Raw genomic sequence first — 23,628 nt, forward strand, 5'->3', positions numbered from 1 at the left:
GTCGTAGCTAAGCCACACCCTTCACACGAGACTCCAGAGCCTTCCAAATTGTGCTCTTTCCAGCACCCGATACCTCCTGTCCTCACGCATAGTGTGTTTCAAGGGCAGACATGTCAGCATGTATGTGCCTCGTTCACACATTGGTGTTGGGGGAGGGGCTGGGAGAAGAGGGCAGAAGAGGACCAGTACACAGAGTGACTGTCTCTCCCCAGGACTGTCAGTTTCCCCGGGGGTAAGAACAGAACAGTGCCACTGAGAGATTAGCACAGGCACTGTGAACACTCTCAAAGCTGTTGCTGTAGTTTGTATGGGAACCGTTCCCTTAAGGCTTGGTCCCAGCTCATGGTATTATTGAAGGAAGGGTGGTGGAACCTTCAAGAAGTGGATGCTAGTCAGGCAGTGGTGGCACAGGCCTTTAATCCCAGCACTCGGAGGCAGAGGCAGGTGGATCTCTGTGAGTTCCAGGCCAGCCTGCTCTACAGAGCAAGTTCTAGGACAGCCGGGGCTACACAGAGAAATCCTGTCTCACAAGAACAAACAAATAAACAATAAAAGAAGTGGCAGGTCACTGGGGACACATCCCTGAACTCTGTGTGTGTGTGTGTGTGTGTGTGTGTGTGTGTGTGTGTGGACCACACCCAGGGATTCCAATACGCTAGCCAAGTCCCCTAACCTATCTCCTAATCCCCGCCCCTCTGCCTGCTGGGATGTTTCTGCCCCTCTGGAGACTGCTCAGTTTTGCCCCTTTCCAGGGTGTTTCCGAGGGAACCAAGTTGGGTCCAGCCCCTGTTCTTGCATCTTTGTTGATCCATCAAACAGTAGTAAGCCTTGTGTGGTGGGCCAGCCTACGTAGATTGCGTTGTCCCTGCTGAAATGCAGACACCCCCACGGAGGGGAGGGGGCAATGGTGGCTTCTGTCATTCTGGGAGGTAAACAGTCGATACTGATTAATTAACCAGTTTAAGATAAACATTCAGTGAACTCCAAAGTTCAACTTTTTAATGAGCCATTTTTCCCCTCCCAGGTCCCCCTCGTAGGTCTCTTTAGGAGAGTTGCCTTAGTGGGACCATGGCCCCTGGCTGGTTAAGGTACAATTCCATGCTCTAGGCCTGCTCTGCCCATGAGCTGGGCTAGACAAGACACCCTGCACACCCCGGGAACATCTGCTGAACATCTGAGAATATCCAGGGTGAGTGTAACAGTGGTTTACACAATCCATTGGCCACCTCCCCCGATCCTGGAAACATGGTTGGGCTCGTTTGGCCCTTGGTCGTGTATGGCCCTCTCCTATGTGGGCAGATGTGACCTGGAAACCCCCACCAGGCAGATACAGAGAGCAGGGTGGGAGGCCTCCTCTAGTTTCTTCTGTACCACATGGTGTCAAACCAAGCTCTCTCCTGCTCCTAGCCATAGGAATCAAGGCATGAAAGACCTTCCAAAGCTGACTGTCTCCTCATCTTGTCCCCAGCTCTGGGACTTCAGCCTCAGGCAGGACAACAGCATTCACAAGGGGGGCCACTTCAATTCCCAGCTCAACCCATCTGCTTTCCAGGGCTTCTGAGCCTGAGGGACTCTTAGTGCTTCAAGCTCAGGATATTCCGGCCAGTGAGCTAGTTAGAACAGGTTGTCTGGCCCACCTGGACCTGCTGGATTGAGTTTTCATTTTAACAACATGGCCAGACGATACCTCCAGGCCCACTGAAGCCTGAGATGCAGCAATGGCCTCTGCCACACCCCTAACCCACCTCACCTCAGTGAGTGGTCTGCTCCCTTGTGGTGGTGGTGGTGTGGGGGGGGATGTTGGCTCCTAGTGTAATTACTGCAATTATCATGTTGGACTCATTCCTGGTTTCACCCACACCTATTTCCCCTACTTTAATTTAAGTATTTGCATTTTATTATAACCCAAGCCCTCTGGATCCTTCCCAAGGCCAAGCAAAACACTTTTTTATCAGGGACTCATCCAGGTACTTGAACACAGCTCACTGACTTAGCCTTTACAGTGCTCATGTTGTGTTTCACAGGGAGGATCACAAATGATCCAGCCCAGGGTAACTGCTGACTGACTGGGCACACCTTCCAAGTCAGCCCCATAACTGTCTGCACATAGTCTTCAGGCAGGAGACCATTGCTGCTGGGAGGGTTGGATTTGTACCTGGCTTGAGATTTTCCACAGATGGCGGAACCCTGGCCCTCTGGGAAAGGGAAAGAGGAGAAGGTGTGGGTGGGGGAAGGGTAATGAATGGCCTGATGAGCATCAGCATGCCATTAGCCAGCGAGGGCCTCCCTGGGTGAGGGATGGTTTCAACATCTTTCTTTCTGGGAAATCCACCCATCACCCATGTTACATTCTCTTCATTCGTTTGAAAGCCGCTACCTTGTTGGGAGTGTTGCCTCTGGTACCACGAGAGCTGTCTGTACCGCATAGTCAGGGGGGGAGGTGGCCCCAGGGAGGCCGCTGGGCAGCCTGAGTCTTAGGCATCTGGCCTGGGCTTTGAGGGAGTGAAACCCCACCTGGTGAGGAGTGGGAGGGAAGCAAAAAAAACACCATTCCTCCCAGGTCTTGCTTTAAAGCCAGCACCTAGCCTCTACCCCATGCCAACCTGTCCAACCACCTCTTTTAGCAGCAGGCCTATAAAGGCCAACAGGTCCTATGACGCAGCTCTGGCCCACCTTCCTTAACCACAGTTGTCTTGGGGTTGGGGAGAGGAAGGTTGTTGTTGCTTACTTTTAAAGTTTTGTGTTTTGTTTTTTAAAGATACGGTCTCATGTAACTCAGGCTGGCTTCAAACTAGCTATGTGATAGCAGAGAGCTTTAAACCCCTGCCTCGGTCTCCATAGTGCTGGGACTGCAGGTGTGGGCCATCGCTCAGGGTTGGTCGGGCGCTAAACCTTAACCTACCCTAGGTTCTAGAAAGTCACACTTCAGGGATTGGAATATTGCAGGTCCAGAGTCAAATGATCGGGGGCCACTTTAGCCCAGGACACAGCCACGGTTGCCCACTTCTCTGTGTGTGGGGGACCCATTGTTGTGAGCAGAGCTCTAGCTACTTCCACCCCCAAGGCTGAGACCCTCAACAGCGCATCTGAGGTTCCCCACCTGTTACAAAGGAGCATTCGTTTATGGCTTTGTTCCGTGGCTATGAAAACTCCATCAAGTCGTTACCACGCTGGCTGGAGCGCGGTGTTTGGGATAACGCGAGTCTGTGTTTCCGGGCCACGGCCATTCACGTTTGGCTGTTTCAGCATCACTGTGGGAAACAGAAGCGCACGTGCGCTTGTCCTGGGAGGCGGGCGAGCCAGCTGTGACCTGAGTGCCTCGGTTGCCAGCACTGTGTAAAACGCTGCCCTCTTGACACCTGTGACGCCGGGGAGGGGAAGGGGGGAGGAGGAGGAAAGGGGAGGGACGGAGGACCGGACTGGACCCGACCAGCCCCGACCTGCTGCCCCAGCCCGGCTCGCTCGCGGCGCACTGGCGCCACCGTGCGGCTTCTCTCTGCCATTGCCGCGAGGCCGCTGTGGCGCTTGGGTGAGTCCAGGCTGAGGTGCTTGCTTGGAGCTGCACCCCGCAAAGTGCTTCCTCTCTGGTCCAGCAGACGGTTCAAACACCTACCTGCTTTCCCGATGGGCGGGAAACCGGCTTGTGCCGGCTTTCCAGCGGCAGGACGCAAAAGTTGGCTGTGTGTGTGTTTCCAAGCCTTCAAGTCCTGCGGCTACCTCTTCTCGCTGCCCCGCCAGCCTCCCCGCCCTACTGCTGCTTCATGCTCAACACCTAATGGTCCCTTTTTCTAAAATTGCACACGCGGATCTGTTGAAGGCTAAGTGCAGTCTTTTCTGCTTGGCTGTCTGACACTCGCTCACCAGGGATGAGCCACAGGTGTGAGCTGTGCAGTTCACACACACAGGCTAGAAACTCTGGTATTTCCATTTAAAAACCTGGCGTTGCACAGAACGAAGCCAACCCATAAAACTCATGTTAGTAATTTCCCAGTGTTTCTTAGAACATTCAATAGCAAGATCCCCATTAACCAGGAGGACCGTAGAGAAAACCGCACTTGCCCTCCCTCTCTTCAACAGATGACACTGCTGGGGAGTGCCATCGAGGCTACATCGGAAGGGCCCACTGGGATCAATCTCTGTGTTTGGTTAACAGTGTCGTTTGCTATGTGAGAGCTGCATCACCATCCATGTGCTAAGTCTGTATACCTGAAGGAGTTCTTCTGAACCTTCAACTTGGTCTATATTAAAATCACACAGTCAGCAAATGTTACCTAAAAATATGATGGGTAGAGCAAAGTTAAGTGCTTCATGCTCAGGGAAAAAATTCTGGACTAGGAGATGGCTTGTGGGCCAGATTTCAGAACCCCAGAACCCACATAAAAGCTGGGCAGGTGTGGTAGCTGCTCATAATCCCAGCACTTGGGAGACACATGGGATCATTGTGGCAAGCTGACTTATTGGCTGGCTGGAACTAGTAACACCCAACATAACTTTGCGCCCTCCCTCTCTCTCTCTCTCTCTCTCTCTCTCTCTCTTTCTCTCTCTCTCTCTCCCTCTCACTAAACCCATCAAGATCCAAATTAAATTCTCTGTAAGGGTGGCACAAGCCAGGCTTCCCGAGAGTGCTCCTACTCATTCATTAGCATCACTGGACTCCACCAGTGGGACACTTGCAGCACTCTTCTCAGTGACAACTTTCAAGTATGTGTCCAATCATCACCCGTGTTCCCTGTGGGGCACTTGCTCAGGTCAGCACTGCTGGCCTCCATGATCAAAGAGAGGGTGCGCTCCACTCAGCTACCAGCCGACAGGGCTCCCCGAGCATCACCCCCTTTTCTTCACTCCAATTCAGAAACCACTAAGCACTTAAGACTGTAGGAAGCCGAAAAGTTTACCTCATGGGAAAATGGGAGATAAATGACATAAAGCAGAATGAAATATGGACACCATGCTCAGTTACAGAGGTGCTGGCTGTGCAAGCATGAAGAACTAACATGCAAAGTTAGATGCAGTAAAATGTGCTTGTAATCTCTGCACTGGGGAGGCGGAGACACCAGGGAAGAACCCTGGACATGGGAGATAGCAAGCAAGAAAACAAAATTGGTGAGGCCCAGGCCAGGAAGACCCCACATCAAAAATCAAAGTGGACGGTTTCTGAACAACGACATCTGAGGTCACCCTCCGTGCTCTTTGGGCACCTGCACACAGGCACACACCCACACATGCAGACACACACACACACACACACACATACACATACACACACAGAACACAAACATCACAATGATGAATTTCCACAAAATAGATTTTACTGTATTGAAAATTGTATAAATAAGGTGACTGGTTATTCATAAACAATTGTATCCAATTAAGTTTTCTCAAGTCCAAGAACATTTAAAACCTCATACTTAGAATTTTTATATACACGGGGTTTTATTCTGTACTGCTATTACCAATATGCATTATAGACTAAAGGAGAAAAAGAAAAAGAAGGAAAAACCACCACTGAGTTTCTAGTTTTCAACAGGATTTCCCATCTGGCAGACTGTCACAGAACAGACAGGCAAGATGCTCACCAGATCGTAACAATCCAAGCTTTCACCAAAGACACAGCTTCAAGAGATCCAAAGGCACTGTATTTGCAGCTGCAAGAGATCCCTGGCGCTGTTTCTGCAGCTGCAAGTGCCAAACAGTAGAGAATTTACACAAAGCATTAGAAAGGTCAACCTTGGCAAGTTCTACAACCAAGTGAGTTATTATAGATCCAGAAAGTAAAGGACACAGAATTTTAAAATGTAGTAAGTCTGTGTGTTTAATCACGAGGCAGATCACATTAAAATGCCTCTGACCTTCCTGCCAACAGCACTTATTAAGACAAATGAACCTCTTTCTGATGAGGTCTTCAGAAAACTGTAGCAAACAGCAAACGTCTCGCCCTGACACAGGTGAAGGCAGCATCACCCTCAATGACACACATCTCACACTCTGTTCTGTTCTGAAGCTGTCTTGTGGGGCTGAGGACAGTTAGCAAAGGTGGCCTGCTTTTTTCCCCAGTAGCCTTAAACAGACCAACTTTCTGAAGACAGTTCTCCAACATTAAAGATTAGGGAACCATACATGTGATTTAAAACACGAAGACCGTTCAGTTCATACTTAAGGACACTCTCATCAGATACAGACAAGGCATAGAGCTTGAGAGCGTCAGTGTACTGACCATTTATTCAAGGCCACACGAGAACTGGGAGGGTGAGTATCCTGGGACATAAAGGCATTTCAGGTGGCCGCTTGTGCCACAGGACAGCAGGACAACAGCTTCCTCCTCGGGTTTCTTCACGACTCTTCAGAAATCACTGGGAGCTGTTCTGGCAGGGGTTTCCCTCAAGGTAAATCCATGTTCTTAGGTATAAGCTTCAACCCTTTCACTCTCCCAGAGTCTAAGTCACCGGTGTTTAACTAGTATGGTGAACAGCTTGGAACTGGAATGCCGGGCTGTCGGATCAGAGGCTGGGTCTCTCCCTGTAATACCACACACCAAAACTCTCCCTGGCCCTATAATTCAACCTGTGGGAGAGTGAAGACTCCTGCCCTGTCACATCTTATCAACAGTGAGGTCACACCGCAGCTGAAGCTCATCTGGAAACTGCAGTGAGGCCCTCGAGATACATCACAGCCAGCCACCACCAAGTGGCTGATGGGCACTAAGAGACTGAACCACACACATCACCAGCAGTCGTGGACCACCGATGCTGGGCACACAGTTCCAGTGTAAAACTAAACACGGCAGATTCAGGATACCACGCAATCATGTAAACTTCCCAGTGAGTCCTCCAGGTTAAATATTCTTTCCCTAACATTTTCTCCTAAAATCTCAAAATCCCAGTAGTAATCACACACAAGATCAAAAGCCCAAGCAATCAGCAAAGGCACCATACTTTCTACACAGGGCTATTAGGAGGAAAAGGGAGACATGTCCTTATTGTAGACTTGCTGCTGAAAAAGAGCACAAACAATCCCAGCGTCATGCTCACTGCACACAAAGGCAAAGCTCAGAACCAGACACACAAAACTACAGCAGTCGAGTACAAATCTCTAGTGGGCTGGCAGTACCCACCACTGGCCCAGCTCCATGCCTTGCTGGCCTAGCGCATGCCCAGGATCTGCCTGCTCTTCAGCTGGTAGTTCTTTTCAATATCCGACAGGGCCTGAGCCCGCAGCTGGGCAGCATGAAGCCTCTTCTTCAGGTCCTTGCACTTGGATTTGGCAAGCTGGCTCTCAGAATTCTCACTCCTTGTGGTGTTCTCTTTGCTTTCCCCACGGAAATGAACCTTCTTCCTCATTACTAAGGATGGATGATCAAGGTCTTAGAAAGAAAAAGAAAGGGCTCTGTGTTACCTGAGACCAACTCTGTCAATCAGACCAAAGATCACTGCCCTACAGCTGTCACCTGTGTGACGTTCTCTGCAACAAGTGGTCAAGGAGGTGGGATGACAGAAAGCAACATTCAACTTTATTACTTTTAAATCATGTGTGTGGATATATGCCCATGAATACAGGTACCTTCAAATCCAGAAGAGGACATTGAAGCCCCTGGAGCTGGAGTTGTTGGTGGCTGTGGGCCATCTAATGTGGGTGCTGGGAACTGAACTCAGGGCCTCTGCAGGAGCTCTTAGCCACTGAGTCATCTCTCCAGTCCCACTTTTTTTCTAATATTTGTTTGAGCTATGATCTTGCTGTGTAGCTCAGGCTGTCCTTAACCTCAGGATGCCCCTGCATTAGCCTCTTTCATAGCTGAGTTTATAGGTTACACAGGTATTGAGTTGACACCAAAAAATCAAGGACAAATGCTTTGATTTCTTAGTAATCAATTTTTCTCTTATGGTTCAATGCACTGGGGTTGAGGGAAATCAGCGTTTACTCTGTTCCTGAGAGCCTATGACAGAGCACATCCAAGCGCTCACACAGCTCAAGCACCAGAAATGTGTTTCCAAGCAACTGCAGTGAGCAAGGCCAGCCAAGCTGCAGTGACGATGAGACAAGTCTCACATGCACTGACAACCTCGCTTACAGACACCCTAACTACAGACGGTGCTGTTAGGGGCTGGGAGGTCCAAGACCTTCTTAATTTCCCTTTGTGTACATTTAAAGGAAATAATGCTTAAATACTTACCAAGCTTCCACTAGGGGCCACTGTGAGCAAACGAAGGCCCTTTTCTGGAGGGGATGGCAGGCCATGTTTAGAGATGGCACAGAGGTGCAGCCAGCCAGCTGTGTGGTGCTTGTGGGTTGAAGAGGGAGCCTCAGAGATCAAGGGAGGTGAAGGGAGACAGCTAGAGGAGAGGCAAGAGCCTGGCTCCCAGAGTCCCTGAGTTTCTCTGTCAGTACAGGCTGCCGCCAGCAGACCTCAACACCACCGCCTCCCTCCACTACCCACAGCATCTGCCTAAAGGGTGGTCCTGACAAAGTGTTTACAAAAAGAGCATTGCATCCAACAGCAGAAATGGTTCTCTAAGTACACAGAGGGGGTTTCCAGATGTGGCTGCCTGCTTGGCTGAGCTTAGCGTCACTTCACAGCCCCACTGTGCAGGGCATCTCACCTCTCCAGTGTCCTGGGCCCAAGCTGCCATCTGCCCCTTCCACCCTGCTGCTCCGAGCTCTGGCTCTGACACACTCAGGTGTGCAACACTCAAGTCTCTGAGCTGCAGGGGGCTCTGTAGCTTGCTCTAAATACCATGACTCACTCACACAGGTGCCACACCTATCTATGCACCCCACAAAGCAAACCTAGCACCTCACCCAGCTACACCTCTGCTCAAAGACACCAGGGTGAGATGTTATCACACCCTCAACTGAAGAGTAATCCCCAAACGGTGTTCAATAATTGAGTGTGAATATAAAGCACACACATCAACTTGATCATGATTTAATCTGTTCTGTCTTTATGGATAGCATTGTGAATCTAAAAACTGCTGAAATCAAGGCAGGTGTGGTGGCGCACACAGACAGACGGATACACATGGACAGGCGGATATCTGTACATTAAGAGGCCAGTCTGGTCTACATGTCCTGTTCTAGGTCTCTATTAGCTAGATCCATATAGTGAGACTATAAAAAACAAAAACAAAACTACTTCAAAGGTTTTAACAACGATCCAAAGCAAAGGCTCACTCTGTGGTTGGCTCCTTTAAAAAAAAAAAAAAAAAAAAAAAAAAAAACAGGGTCTTATTTTGTAGCTATGACTAGCCTAGAACTTGCTACGTAGACCAGGCTGGCCTCAAACTCAAGTTATCTGCTTGCCTCTGCTCCCTGAGTGCTGGCTGGGATTAAAGGTGTGCAAAGTCAGAGGTCAAGTTTTGAGAGTAGAGCTCTCCTCCACCAAGTCCTAGAGATTAAACTAGGGTTGTCAGGCTTGGTGGCAAGCACCTCCACCCACTGAGCCATCTTGGAAACCCAAGTCGTATTTTCCTTTTTGTTGTTTATTTATTTTTGCTTATTTTGTAAATAGTGTGTGTGTGCTCATGGTGGGGGGTGGGGGTGAGGGAGAGGTTATGTGAGCTTGAGTGCAAGGACCTGAGGAGGCTAGAAAAGGAGTTGGGTTCCCCTGGAGCAAGTTCCAGGCAGGTGGGCTGGATGTGGGTGCTGGGAACGAAACTCAAGTCCCCAGAAAAACAGTGTGGCTTGAATAAGAGCAGACCCCACAGGCTCATATACTTGAATGCTTACTCGTCAGGGAGTGGGGGTACTTGTCACTGGGGGTGGGCTTTAGGGTTTCAAAAGCCCATGCCAGACCCACAGGATGAAGACGTAAGCTCCCAGCTACCTTTCCAGTACCATGCCTGCTGCCACACTCGCTGCTGTGACAATGACGGACGAAGCCTCTTACTAACCCAGGCGCCATCTTTCTAGTCCTCCTCCCCACTTCCCTCAGGATTAGACTCAACTCACTATGTAGAACAGGTTGGTCTCAAACGCCCAGCAATTCTGTCTTCTAAGAGCTAGGATTACAGATTTGCACCACCATGCCTGCTAAGCTATACTTCCTATGATGACTGAAGTGTGGCAGTTTTAAAATGCCAGAGTTTTTGCTTGAAAATGAAGAGAAATATAGTTTTGATAACATAAAGAAAATAATATCCAGAGAAAAATTTGAAATGTAGTTTTGAAAAAGTTTCCTTTGATAAGGTGAGTGAAGATGAAAGAAATTTTGACTCCTGTCTCCTGTCTCTAACCAGGAATCAGTCACGACACCAGTAGAATCTCATTTCTACCAGAGTGCACTCACTGTGAAGTCACCTGACATCTGAGAGCGCAGAGTTAAAGCAGTACAAACCCTGTAATGGCCTCACCGGTTGCACATGTCCACGTGGGGTACAGTGCATGCAGACAGACATACCTGGGTCACTAGCCAGGCACAGGAACCTCTGCTCCTTCAGCAAGCTGTAGTTCTTCACCAAACTTTCAGCTCTGGCCAGTTTGTCCTCTGCTAGTCTCTCTCGAATACAAAGTTCACGCTCCTTCTCTTTAAAAAGGGAAGAAAAAAGAAATGAATACGGGGCTCTGGCCATCAAACCATTTACTTCTGCCTGGCAAGCTCAGCACCTTGGCTCATCTCTCCCACTTGCTGGGCTCCAGGGAAGGTTCCTTTACTGCAGGGGTTCTCAACCTGCCTGATGCTGTGACCCTTTAACACAGTTCCTCATGCTGTGGTGACCCCAACTATGATTATTCCGTTGCTCTCTATAACCTTGCTACTGTTATGAATCATAATGTAAATATCTGATATGCAGGATGTGCTTTCATTGTTACAAACTGAACATAACTAAAGCATAGTGATTAATCACAAAAACAATATGTAATTATATATTGTGAATATTTCTTTCTTTTTTTCCCCAAGACAGGGTTTCTCTGTGGCTTTGGAGGCTGTCCTGGAACTAGCTCTTGTAGACCAGGCTGGTCTCAAACTCACAGAGATCCACCTGCCTCTGCCTCCCCACCGCCCAGCCTATTGTGAATATTTCTAATTACAAAAAAGTAAAATTCTGTCTTGAAGCATGGAGTATATAGCATGGGTAACAGTCTCAATGTAACAACAGTCAACTAGATTGCTACATTTGCAACTGTATGTGTGAAAAGCCAGTGTTGGTGGAAGGCTGATAACTTTCTCACCAGAGAACACATTCTCAGGGCAGTCTTTGCAAGAGCATACAGAAGATAAGTATCTCCACAAGTCTAAGGATTGATAACCAACAATCTGGAAAACCCTGTTTCACAAAGATGTGTGGTTGGAAATAGAAGAAGGGGCAACAGTCTCAGACAGAACAGGGTATGAGCCAAACTCTTATCTAGAACTGTGTAACTGCCACTGGAGAGAAATCAGTTCTCATTACAGCACTGCTCATATGTGCTCTCAGAGACACCTTCAACTCTGACTGCCAATGGGCTTCCGGCAAGTGCAAACGGGTGTCAGTAGATTTGGAAAATGCAATGGATTGTCATCTGCAAGCATGTGCAAGTGTTCTTTCACAGAAATTATTGTAATCTTATCTGGTTCAATTTCTTGTTCCTGAAAGAAAGCAGATAAGCAGGGCAACATGTGAATCCTTCTGGCATCCAGTTTGTTTTTGTTTTTGCCAAGCTGAAGTTTCATTTGAAATGGCTTTGATCTTTCAAATGGAGGGGAGGCATTCTGTCCTTACAGTGGTACATTTAACTCATTAGAGATAGCAATAATGTCCACCAAGTAAGCTTCCACTTTCATCACTGGAAAGTGCTCCATACTGCGGCCTTCCTTTCTGATTAAAAATGTTTTGAGTTCATCACAAAGCTCAAAAGAACATTCTAAAACTTTTACTCTAATCCCAGAACTCGGGAGGCAGAAGCAGGCTGAGCTCTGTGATCTACAGAGCAAGTGCCAGGACAGCCAGAGCTACACAGAGAAACCCTGCCTCAAAAAAACAAAAACAAACAAAAAACCCAAAAACTTTTCCTCTTGACAACCATCTCTTTTCAGTGTGTAACAGCAGCACGTTGTTCATGTGCCCAGTTTGTAGCACAGTTGGGAAACAGTTGGTGGTTTAAAGTGCTTGCCTTTACAAAACTGACAGAATTCACGCTTTTCATGATTTCTAAGTCTTGTGCAGCGTCTTCATTGCTAATATTTGCTGGTGAATCATACAGTGAGTTCCATGACTTTTGGGGACTCACTCGGTACCAAACCCCGAAATCTAGACTCACAGCCTAGCATAGCTGGGCACCATCTGTGCAAACACCACAGACCTTTCTCCAAGAGATCTTGTGCTCTTTCAGAAACTAACCATCTTTAAGTCATCATCACTGATACACCTCCCATTGCCAGTAACTTGAACAGTTTGCCATGTCGGTAGATTCAGCAAGCTGAATTCTAAACATTGGAAGTGAAGCAGATTTAACTTCCTAGATTACCTGCTCGTCTTCTGCAGACAGATTTCCTTCTGCCGTTAATAAGGAGATGGCATTCAAGTGTGTAACAAGTTCATCCTAATAACTTGAACAATGTCTTTGGCACCTGGCAACAGCAAATCTTCAGCAATGCTGTAAGGTTTCACAGCCCTGGCAATTCTGCGTGCTTCCAAATAAATATGAGGCTTCAATGGCTACTGCACCTGTTTGTAGAACTTGCCCCCAGTCTGGCTTTCTTGAGTTCATTAGCTTGGCTGCTAACATAGTTGGTATCCTTGTTGGCAAAGCTCAGATGCTGTTATCCAAACGCTATTTTGGTTTGTTTGGCTTCATAAATTCAGCTGACAGAACTTCACAACAAATAACACAGTGTAATTTCTCAATTCCTGCTTAATTCCTGAGGTAAAAACCTCACTGTAAAACATCCTCACCATCCTTTCTTTTCTCAATGTTCCTCTCTACACGATCCATTGCCATGGGATGGCTTTCTAATGAAATATATATATATATATATATATATATATATATATATATATATATATATATATAATAGCTTTACCAACACAAAAGATGATGCCTGGCATAGTTCAGTCAATACAGTTCATTGAAGTTTGCTATGACTCACCATTCTGTGATGTCCTTTTACATACCTGTTACTACCACAAGGGGGCAGTATTCACGTCAACCACATCTGAACACGTTTAGTTCCCATGGTACAGTTTTCTTCCCCAGTAGTTGATTTTATAGAACATGATTTTAATTATAATTCATAAAGTGTCATTTTATCTCTAATACTGATGTTTTCAACACAGTTGCCGCTCTCTATTGTGTGTGTGACTGGTCCGCAAAAGTGCATCATGGTACCAACCCTGTCACACACCTGCATTTGTGCCAGGTGCATGTGATGGGTTGACACAATGATGTCCTCATTCCAGGTACTTGCATGTGGGTGTATCTGCATGTGAGCAGACCCGCCTGGAGACGGATACGGGGCACTCCTAAGACCATCAGAAAACACTTGTTTCTGATGTTCTTAGTTGACTCCTGTGAAAGGGTCATTCAATACCCACTTCAAAAAGTGGGGTTGAGAACCATTACTCAACAGAAAAGGGCTGGGATGTAGCCCACTGGCATTCACAAAGTCCTGGATTCCGTCCCTAGTGCCCCACCACTGGAGAGAAGCAAATGACTCTAAGAACCCTGTACATACAAGCCACTCTGTGCTCACCCCACCCCCCCCACCCACCCCACCCACCCCACCCCACCCCACCCCCGGCACAGAGGGCTAGCTCCCTTGGCCCTGGGCACGACTCACGCTCCAGACTGTCCTCTCGAGCTCTGAGCGCACGCTCTCTGTCCTGCAGTTGTTTTTCCTTCAACTTGAGCTCACTCAGCACAGGGCTGGAGACCTGCAGCTTGGAAGGCTCCCCTAAGCGCTGGCCTCTCCTCTCTAGATGTCTCCTTTGTTCTTCCGCAACCAAGTCAGCTATCAAAGGACTCTCCAGGATTTCTTCCACTGAAGGTCGGTGGTAATCCTGGAGAGAGTGTGGCAGGCAGATCACACACAGAACAGTCATCTTAAGAAAAGCAGTTACGTTACAAGGATAAACTAGACAAAAGGCAGTTACTATATCCAGAAATATCTGAAAAAACAAGTTCACTGGCCACAGGTTCTGGGTCTGCAGGTTTTAACTTAGCTGTTCCCCTTTCTCACCCCACCCTTCAAGGAGGCTCAGGCCCTGCAGGACAGCACACGCTGCACACACACCGGGGTCTGCTCAGGGGAAGTGGACCTGCTTCCCTAAACACTGTTGAGGAGGACACCCTCATCAGCCTTCAACCCTGTCACACTCACACACACCCTCATCAGCCTTCAACCCTGTCACACTCACACACACACACCCTCACCAGCCTTCAACCCTGTCATACTCACACACCCTCACCAGCCTTCAACCCTGTCACACACTCACACACCCTCACCAGCCTTCAACCCTGTCACACACTCACACACCCTCACCAGCCTTCAACCCTGTCACACACACACACACACCCTCACCAGCCTTCAACCCTGTCACACACTCACACACTCACACACCCTCACCAGCCTTCAACCCTGTCACACACTCACACACTCACACACCCTCACCAGCCTTCAACCCTGTCACACACTCACTCACACCCTCACCAGCCTTCAACCCTGTCACACACTCACACACTCACACACCCTCACCAGCCTTCAACCCTGTCACACACTCACTCACACCCTCACCAGCCTTCAACCCTGGCACACACTCACACACTCACACACCCTCACCAGCCTTCAACCCTGTCACACACTCACACACTCACACACCCTCACCAGCCTTCAACCCTGTCACACACTCACACACTCACACACCCTCACCAGCCTTCAACCCTGTCACACACTCACACACTCACACACCCTCACCAGCCTTCAACCCTGTCACACACACACACACACCCTCACCAGCCTTCAACCCTGTCATACTCACACACCCTCACCAGCCTTCAACCCTGTCACACACTCACTCACACCCTCACCAGCCTTCAACCCTGGCACACTCACACACACCCTCATCAGCCTTCAACCCTGTCACACACTCACACACTCACACACCCTCACCAGCCTTCAACCCTGTCACACACTCACACACTCACACACCCTCACCAGCCTTCAACCCTGTCACACACACACACACACCCTCACCAGCCTTCAACCCTGTCACACACTCACACACTCACACACCCTCACCAGCCTTCAACCCTGTCACACACTCACTCACACCCTCACCAGCCTTCAACCCTGTCACACACTCACACACTCACACACCCTCACCAGCCTTCAACCCTGTCACACACTCACTCACACCCTCACCAGCCTTCAACCCTGTCACACACTCACACACTCACACACCCTCACCAGCCTTCAACCCTGTCACACACTCACTCACACCCTCACCAGCCTTCAACCCTGGCACACACTCACACACTCACACACCCTCACCAGCCTTCAACCCTGTCACACACTCACACACTCACACACCCTCACCAGCCTTCAACCCTGTCACACACTCACACACTCACACACCCTCACCAGCCTTCAACCCTGTCACACACACACACACACCCTCACCAGCCTTCAACCCTGTCATACTCACACACCCTCACCAGCCTTCAACCCTGTCACACACTCACTCACACCCTCACCAGCCTTCAACCCTGTCACACTCACACACACCCTCATCAGCCTTCAACCCTGTCACACACTCACACACTCACACACCCTCACCAGCCTTCAACCCTGGCACACTCACACACACCCTCACCAGCCTTCAACCCTGTCACACACTCACACACTCACACACCCTCACCAGCCTTCAACCCTGTCACACACTCACACACTCACACACCCTCACCAGCCTTCAACCCTGTCACACTCACACACACCCTCATCAGCCTTCAACCCTGTCACACACTCACACACCCTCACCAGCCTTCAACCCCGTCACACACTCACTCACACCCTCACCAGCCTTCAACCCTGTCACACACTCACTCACACCCTCACCAGCCTTCAACCCTGGCACACTCACACACTCACACACCCTCACCAGCCTTCAACCCTGTCATACTCACACACCCTCACCAGCCTTCAACCCTGTCATACTCACACACCCTCACCAGCCTTCAACCCTGTCACACACTCACTCACACCCTCACCAGCCTTCAACCCTGGCACACTCACACACACCCTCATCAGCCTTCAACCCTGTCACACACTCACACACTCACACACCCTCACCAGCCTTCAACCCTGTCACACACTCACTCACACCCTCACCAGCCTTCAACCCTGTCACACACTCACTCACACCCTCACCAGCCTTCAACCCTGTCACACTCACACACACCCTCATCAGCCTTCAACCCTGTCACACTCACACACACCCTCACCAGCCTTCAACCCTGTCACACACTCACTCACACCCTCACCAGCCTTCAACCCTGTCACACTCACACACTCACACCCTCACCAGCCTTCAACCCTGTCACACTCACACACACCCTCATCAGCCTTCAACCCTGACACACACACACACACACACACACACACACACACACACACACACACTCACACACACTCCCTTTCACTTTTTTCTCAGGCCACAACAGAACATCTGCCTCCCATCCCATGGCCCAGAAAACCTTCTGTCAGTTTATTTTCCTTCTGCTCTGTTCCCCCTTCTCCCATATTCTGGTCTCTGATTTCTTAAATGAGAAGGAGAGTAATAGGCCCCTCCCCTTAGCACCGCTACTCTTGATTTTCAACTTCTTTCAATCTTTCCATGGCAGGGGAAACAGAAAGTGAGGTTCAAAGTCTGCTCGGGATGTTTCCATGCCTGTAAGCTCACCTGTGCTAACAATTTAGCAAGGGAGGCCAATGCTAGTCCTCATCAGTCTACAGCAACGATGCACCCAAAGTTTACCCAAGTGACTAAAGCAGACAGAGGGCAGCCTTGCAACCATTACCTTTAAATTCAGCATCCGAGTGATGATGTCATTCAACCCGTCAGAGTAGCGGTAGGGGATCCGCCTGAATCTCCCTTCTCTGATTTTCCCAGCTAACTCTTTCTGGTTGAAAGCTGTAAACGGAGGCCTGGGGTTTAAAACAAACAAATAAGAAAAGAGGAGAAGGAGAGAAGGGGAGGCAAGGGAGGAAAAGGAAGTTTAAAACATGTTGGCAGACAAGCCTGGCACTCTGTGTCCCAGCTGGACGCTCCTGTAGCTATGCTTGGAAGACAAGCCTGGCACTCTGTGTCCCAGCTGGACGTTCCTGTGGCTATGCTTGGAAGACAAGCCTGGCACTCTGTGTCCCAGCTGGACGCTCCTGTGGCTATGCTTGGCAGTTCCTGGGTGCTGCCTACATTTCGGGTTGAACAGCTTTGAGTTGGGGTCAGTCCCACATGCTCTGGATGTTCTGCAGTGCAGCACCTTCCACCTACTGTATCCAGGAGCTCAACCCAAACTGTCTCCCTGTCTGTCAGTGGGGAGCAAACTTCTCTTCTCCATCCCTGGAGAACCATGGTTCTGCGGAATGGCTTAGAGTGAAGGAGGAAACTTTCAAGACTCAGAGCCATATCCGTTCTCCAGACCCCAGACCTTTGCAGGGACCCCTGCTGCATGGATTCCATTCTTAATTTATACAAGCTGGGGTGCCTTGTTGTTTGCCATTTTTTTTTTTATTTCTTAATTTCATTTTACATTCCAACCACAGTTCTCCCTCCCATCCCTCCTCCCACCCCCCAAAGTGTTGTTGTTTTAACTTGTCTTCTACGTCAGTTTTAACAGGGCCCAGGGACAGGCGACCAGCAGAGTCAGCCTGAGCTCAGACGTTGTCTTCCCTACTCACATTAATGCACACAGCTCGTACAGCAGGCAGCCCAGCGACCAGATGTCCGACTTCTCATTGTAGGACAAGCGGCTCATTTGCTCCTAGAGGACAAGGCAACAAAGTGACAAGGAGTTGAGAGCTTGTTTTGTTTCAAGGTTTAAACATTTCAACCTGAGGACTGGGAAGTCAGCTTGCTTAGCAGAGTTTGCCTAGTGGGCACAACGTCTGGGTTGAATCCCAAGCACAAAAATAGCCAGGTGTGGTGGCTCACACCTTAATCTCAGCATTGGGAGGCAGAGGCAAAAGGATTCAAAATTCAATGATAGGGCTAGAGAGATGTCTCAGCAGTTAGGACTGGACACTCCTGCAGAGGGCCTGGTTTCATTCCCAGCACCCACATGGCAGACAGCTCACTACAATCTGTAACTCCAGTCCCCAGGCACTGCACACACAAATGGTGCACATACATGCAGGCTAAAAAGAAAAAAATCCAAAGTTATTTTCAGCTATATAACAAGTTCTAGGGTGACCCAGGTTGTATGAGTTACTGTAAAAGAAACAAACAAAAAAACCAAAACAAAGCCCACGATAAACCAATAAACTGAAAATAAAATGGAACCTCAAAAGTTTTCTTTGAAAATATTCAGAAAAATGTTAAATTTCCTATCTTTAGCGAAATTTTTCAGAATTTCATAACCAAAAGACTAATACAGGTTAGAATACAATAATAAAGATGGTGGCTTCCACTGTAGACTCATGTTTATAATGGCAAACGGGAATGATCTTGTCCTGGTAACTTTATCTCACACAATTCATTCAGTCATCTCATTTTCACAAACAAAAGGCTTATTGTGGGCTTAACACTAACAATTCAAAGGTGAGCACATGAGAGCTCTCCCCACTGTTCTCAAGGGAAGTAAACACCATTTTGTTTTGTTTACAGACAGGGGTCTCAGATCCTGAGTTCAGACACCTGTCTCAGCCTCAAGGTGGCTGGGACTACATACAGTTGTAGACACCGACTACAGATACTCCATTTTAACAATTTGGGGGGAGGGTTCGAGACAGGGTTTCTCTATGTAGCTTTGGAACCTATCCTGGCACTCGCTCTAGAGACTAGGCTGGCCTTGAACTCACAGAGATCCGCCTGACTCTGCCTCTCGAGTGCTGGGATTAAAGGCATGTGCCACCAACGCCCGGCCAGATTCTCCATTTTAAAAGTCAGAGGAACTGGCTGGTGGAACACACCAGTAATCCAGCACCCGAGAGGGACAGGCCAGAGGAGCAGGAGTTCAAGGCCAGCCTGGACTGCATGAGACTGTCTTAAAAATAAATAAATCAAAACAGGGGGCTAGAGAGATGGCTCCAGGGATCTGATGCCCTCTTCTGGCCTCCACAGGCAACACACACATTTTCTAAATCAAAATGAATGAATTATAGAAAAAAACTAGAGTAACCAAGACATACATTTAGTTCACATCTCTGTGTGTATGTATGTATGCACATACATACATATATATATATATACATATATATGTATATGTATATGTATATGGGTATAAAAATCTAATTTAACTATTCCTTTGCACATACACACTGCTTTGTTTTTTTCAGTCCACAGTTATACACCACAGCAGTGATTAACACCCTCCTCAGGCTAGCAGCAGTCTCCCAACGTTTGCCTCAGGGACACTGAATTCATCTTCTAGTCACAAGTGCAGGTGGGAAAGAAGGCACAAAAGAATTGTGCAGGTGTTAATGTCTTCATTTCCCTTTGTGATCGAGCTTTCTGTGTGGAATATGACACCATGGGAAAACCAGCCTGTTCTGAAAACAGAGTCACAAACTCACAAAGTAGAGTGCTGTCACAGCTCTAGCAGCATAACTATGTATCTATATCCAGAAAATCCTAGACATCTGTGTGAACTACTGAAAAAATCTCTGCTGAGATCTTAACACACTTACACAGCAATGCTGTCCCTTATGGACTCAAGGTTAGTTGTTGTCTTTTTTTTTTTTTGCTTTTGCTTTTGCTTTTTGAGACAGGGTCTCACTATGTAGTCTTAGCTGGCCTAGAACTCCCAGGCCAGGATGGGATTAAAGGCATGCCCTAACCTTGACATCTAATGACGGCTAAAAACTGTCATGCCCTTTCCTCAACAATTTCATCTTATGTTCTACAGTCGAATACTAAGGAACGAGGAATAACTGGACAGTGGTGGCGCACACTTTCAATCCCAGCACTCATAAGGCAGAGGCAGGTGAATCTCTGAGTTTGAGGCCAGCCTGGTCTACAGAGCAAGTTATAGGACAGCCAGGACTGTTACACAGAGAGATTCTGTCTTGAAAAAAAAAAAAAAAAAAAGAAAGAAAGAAAAAGAAAAGAAAAAAGAAGAAATGAGGAACAATTCATAAGTCCATACAAGGATACAGGGATATGCACAGAAGGGTGCACTGGGATGGTGAGACATCCCAATGCTCTCTGTAAATTCAGGCAAGGAGGCACAGAAATTGACACTGTAGAAACAGGATGCCCATGTGAGAAGGTCTGAAACTTAAACATTAGGTCATTGTGATGGTGAGCTGAGCACATGCATTTATCCCTGCCTCCAGTTTCTGCACTTGGGCCCAGGTCTCTGCATGTTAAAAAAAAAAAATACTCCGTAGGGAGTCTGGGGTCATGTGTTCAGGGTTGACACTTGGAAAACACTGTTGCTTTTAAATACTATTTCATCTTTGTAGCCCTAGAACTTAGCACACAGGGTCATTTAAAAACAAAACAAAAACTGGGCATGGAGACACACACCTTTTATCCCAGCAGAGGCAGGCAGATCTCTGTGAGTTCGAGGCCAGCTTGGTCTACATAGCGGGATCTAGGCCAGCCAGGGCTGTACAGAGAAACCCTGGGGCTGGGGGGAACCAGAGATGGCTCAGTGGTTAAGAGCACTTGTTGCTCTTGCAGAGGACCCAGGTTTCATTTCCAGCCCCCACATGACAGCTCACATCCATCTGTAACTCCAGTTCCAAAAAATCCAGTGCTGTCTTCTGACCCTCTCAGGCACCAGGCACACACACGTCACACTTAGATATGTATAGACAAAACACTCACACACATAAATAAATTTTTAACTTCTTCTAAGCTCTAGCTGAATACAGAGGAACTGAATGACCAGACAATCCCTTTGGGGCAGAAGGAGAGGCCAGTGGTTAAAAACTTGATGCTCTTCCAGAGGAGTAGATCAGTTCCCAGCCCTCATGTCAGGTGGCTCACAACTGCCTGGAACTCCAGCTTGAGTGTGTGGGGTGGGTGACTCCTTTCCCTCTTCCAGCCTCCACCAGCCATACACACAGCACACACTCACAAGACACACACACGTACACATAAATAATAAAATTTAAAAAGTATATATATCATATATAAAAGAACTTGAGCCCCGATGGGCGGTGGTGGTGCACACCTTTAACTCAGCACTCGGGAGGCAGAGGCAGACGGATCTCTGTGAGTTGGAGACCATCCTGGTCTACAGAGCAAGTTCCAGGATAGGCTCCAAAGCCACAGAGAAACCCTGTCTCCAAAAACAAAAACAAAAACAAAAACAAAAGAATTTGGGTTGTAGCTCAGTGGCAGAAGACTTGCCTAAAATACCTGAGAGCCCTGGGTCAATCCCTACTCCAGAGGAAAAAATAAAAACTTTAAGCTGTATTGTGAATTCTGGGCTACTGGATTTATTAGCAACCCAAGCCTCAGTTTCCTTGAATCTGAATGCTTCACCTAAGATATTAAAAAGTCTCTAAATTCTGAAATACTCACAGGAGACATGTAATAAGGTGTGCCAACAAACGTCTTTGCAAAACTCGAGTCGTGGTTTAATATTCTAGCTAGTCCAAAGTCCCCCAGCTTGACATTGTGTTTGCTGTCCAGGAAGACGTTGGCTGGCTTCAGATCCCGATGAAGCACGGTGTGGCCACCGTCACTCCTTCTGTGACACTCTTTCAGGGCCAGGGTCAGCTGAGTCATCACTCGAAGTACAAACTCTTCCTCTAAGTATTGTCTGGACCAAAAGCAATCACACATTTTACTATCCTGAATACAAACATTGTGAATGCAGGACAAGCTACTTAAGCTTTCAAAGTACAACATGGAAGTTAAATTATTGTTAGATATGAAATATGGGTATTGATTCATTAAGGATTTCTCAACATACCAGGCACCCACCAAATAAATACAAGAACATTCTATCATTTTATTAAGGGCTCTGTCCCCATTTTCAAAAGCATGTGCTTAACAACAAGAAAACTAGACCTTTCAGCGTTCAGGCAAAAGTCGCCACTTACCTATCCTTGGTCCCCTTTGTAATGACACTGGCCAGGTCCCCTCCTTCACAGTACTCCATCACGATGTACAGGGTTGTGTTGGTTCTGTCGATAATACGGTCATAGTAACGGACAATGTTTGGATGCTTCAGCTCCCGAAGCAAGTTCACCTCAGACACCAGCATCTGCTTCTCCGCCTCCGTCATGGAGCCATAGTCAAGCTCTTTCCACACCAGTATCTGAACACAATGTTTCCAAGATATGAGAATGTGTTATCCTTGGAGGCGGAAGAACGCAATTTCCAAACTTGGGGGGAAAAAGAACCAAACCCACTACCTCACATTTCAATAAAGACTACAACTCAAGGTCACTAGGGTGGTGAATACTGTCAGTCTGTCAGGATCTAAAATCACCTAGGAGAGGAGTGTGGACCGGAATGATCCGGGTGGGGCCCACGCTCAGTGGGGGTGGCACCACGAGGCCGAGTGGCCGGCGGCCTCGGGCTCCCCCACCGATGGCTCGCACCCTCGGTCCGGTTCGCCCTTCCTAGGCGGCTCCGGCCCGGGCCTCACCTTGCCGTCGCTCTTCCTCCGGATCTTGCGGCAGCGGCCGTAGGAGCCGGTGCCGATGCTGTGCAGCACCTCGTAGTCCTCCACCCGGGACGGCATGGCGGGGCACGCCCGACCCCCGGCCCGGCCCCGGCCCCGCCCCGGCCCGCCACAGGTTCGCCGCGCCGCCCGCAGCCCGCCGCGCAGTCCGCCGCCGGGGAGCCGCGCCAAGCCCGCGTCCGAGCCGCCTGCGAGCCCCGGGTCTACCGGCCGCCCGGTCAACCGTCGCGGGCCGCGGCCTCGCCGCCGATTGGTCGATCACGAAGGGGGCTCTCGGCTCTGATTGGCTGAGAAGACACAACACCGCTAAGCATCTTGGGAGAACGCGTGTCGCTAGGCAACCGCGGCGGCGGCGGCGGCGGCGCTAAGAGAGCTGAGGGAGCAGGCGCCGCCGCGCAGAAGACCCCGGGCTCGCACAGCCTGCTGGGCCGCGGGGAAGCCGCCCGTCCCTCCCTCCGCCCGGTCGCCCAGGTAACGGGGGGTCCCGGCCGCTCTCGGGCCCGACGCTCGCCCTTCGACCTTTGCCCTTTGACCCGCACCTTCCGGGTTTGCCCGGCTCACACACGGCCTGTGAACCCGAGCCGCTGGTGTAGTCATTGCTCTCCGCACCAGCCGCCCGGGAGAGTGGGAGTTCCAGGCCAGCCTGGTCCGCGGAGTAAGTTCCCAGACAGCCAGGCCGTGTGGAGGGACCCTTCTTACCCTTGAGCCTGGAGACAGACACACACACACAGACAGACAGACACAGACAGACAGACAGACACACACACACCACACACGGTGGGGGGAGACAGACAGACAGACACACAACAGCACACACACACGGGGGGGGGAGAGACAGACACACAGACAGACAGACAC

General features: G+C 49.0%; 1 protein-coding gene and 1 long non-coding RNA gene across 2 annotated transcripts in view; one reads left to right on the forward strand and one right to left on the reverse strand.

Annotated features, from left to right (window-relative positions):
• Positions 1–5,287: 5,287 nt before the first annotated feature.
• Nek2 (NIMA related kinase 2) lies at positions 5,288–22,966 on the reverse strand. The gene is made up of 9 exons (XM_027416529.2): positions 22,735–22,966; positions 22,184–22,401; positions 21,660–21,900; positions 17,867–17,949; positions 16,987–17,113; positions 13,751–13,970; positions 10,391–10,516; positions 7,112–7,360; positions 5,288–5,676 (listed from the first exon to the last, which is right to left on the reverse strand). Exons 1-8 carry the CDS (start codon positions 22,828–22,830, stop codon positions 7,140–7,142), a joined length of 1,332 nt encoding a protein of 443 aa, XP_027272330.1. The 5' UTR covers positions 22,831–22,966; the 3' UTR covers positions 5,288–5,676; positions 7,112–7,139.
• Positions 22,967–23,007: 41 nt separating this feature from the next.
• The window catches only part of LOC118238832, a 4,084-nt gene continuing 3,463 nt past the window's right edge, over positions 23,008–23,628 (forward strand). Inside the window, exon 1 of the long non-coding RNA XR_004770065.1 lies at positions 23,008–23,241. This is a non-coding gene — a long non-coding RNA (uncharacterized LOC118238832). The remainder of the gene's footprint in view (positions 23,242–23,628) is intronic.

This window comes from Cricetulus griseus, chromosome 5 (assembly GCF_003668045.3).
Source record: "Cricetulus griseus strain 17A/GY chromosome 5, alternate assembly CriGri-PICRH-1.0, whole genome shotgun sequence".
NCBI lineage: Eukaryota > Metazoa > Chordata > Mammalia > Rodentia > Cricetidae > Cricetulus > Cricetulus griseus.

What these genes read in the sequence shown, in the direction of transcription:
- Nek2 (XM_027416529.2), bottom strand. Translation starts at nt 22,830, where the DNA reads ATGCCGTCCCGGGTGGAGGACTACGAGGTGCTGCACAGCATCGGCACC. An exon ending in GGAGGAAGAGCGACGGCAAG is followed by an intron (nt 22,402 to 22,734) that starts GTGAGGCCCGGG and finishes CATTGTGTTCAG; the next exon opens with ATACTGGTGTGGAAAGAGCT. An exon ending in TACGAGCTGTGTGCATTAAT is followed by an intron (nt 17,114 to 17,866) that starts GTGAGTAGGGAA and finishes TTTAAACCCCAG; the next exon opens with GCCTCCGTTTACAGCTTTCA.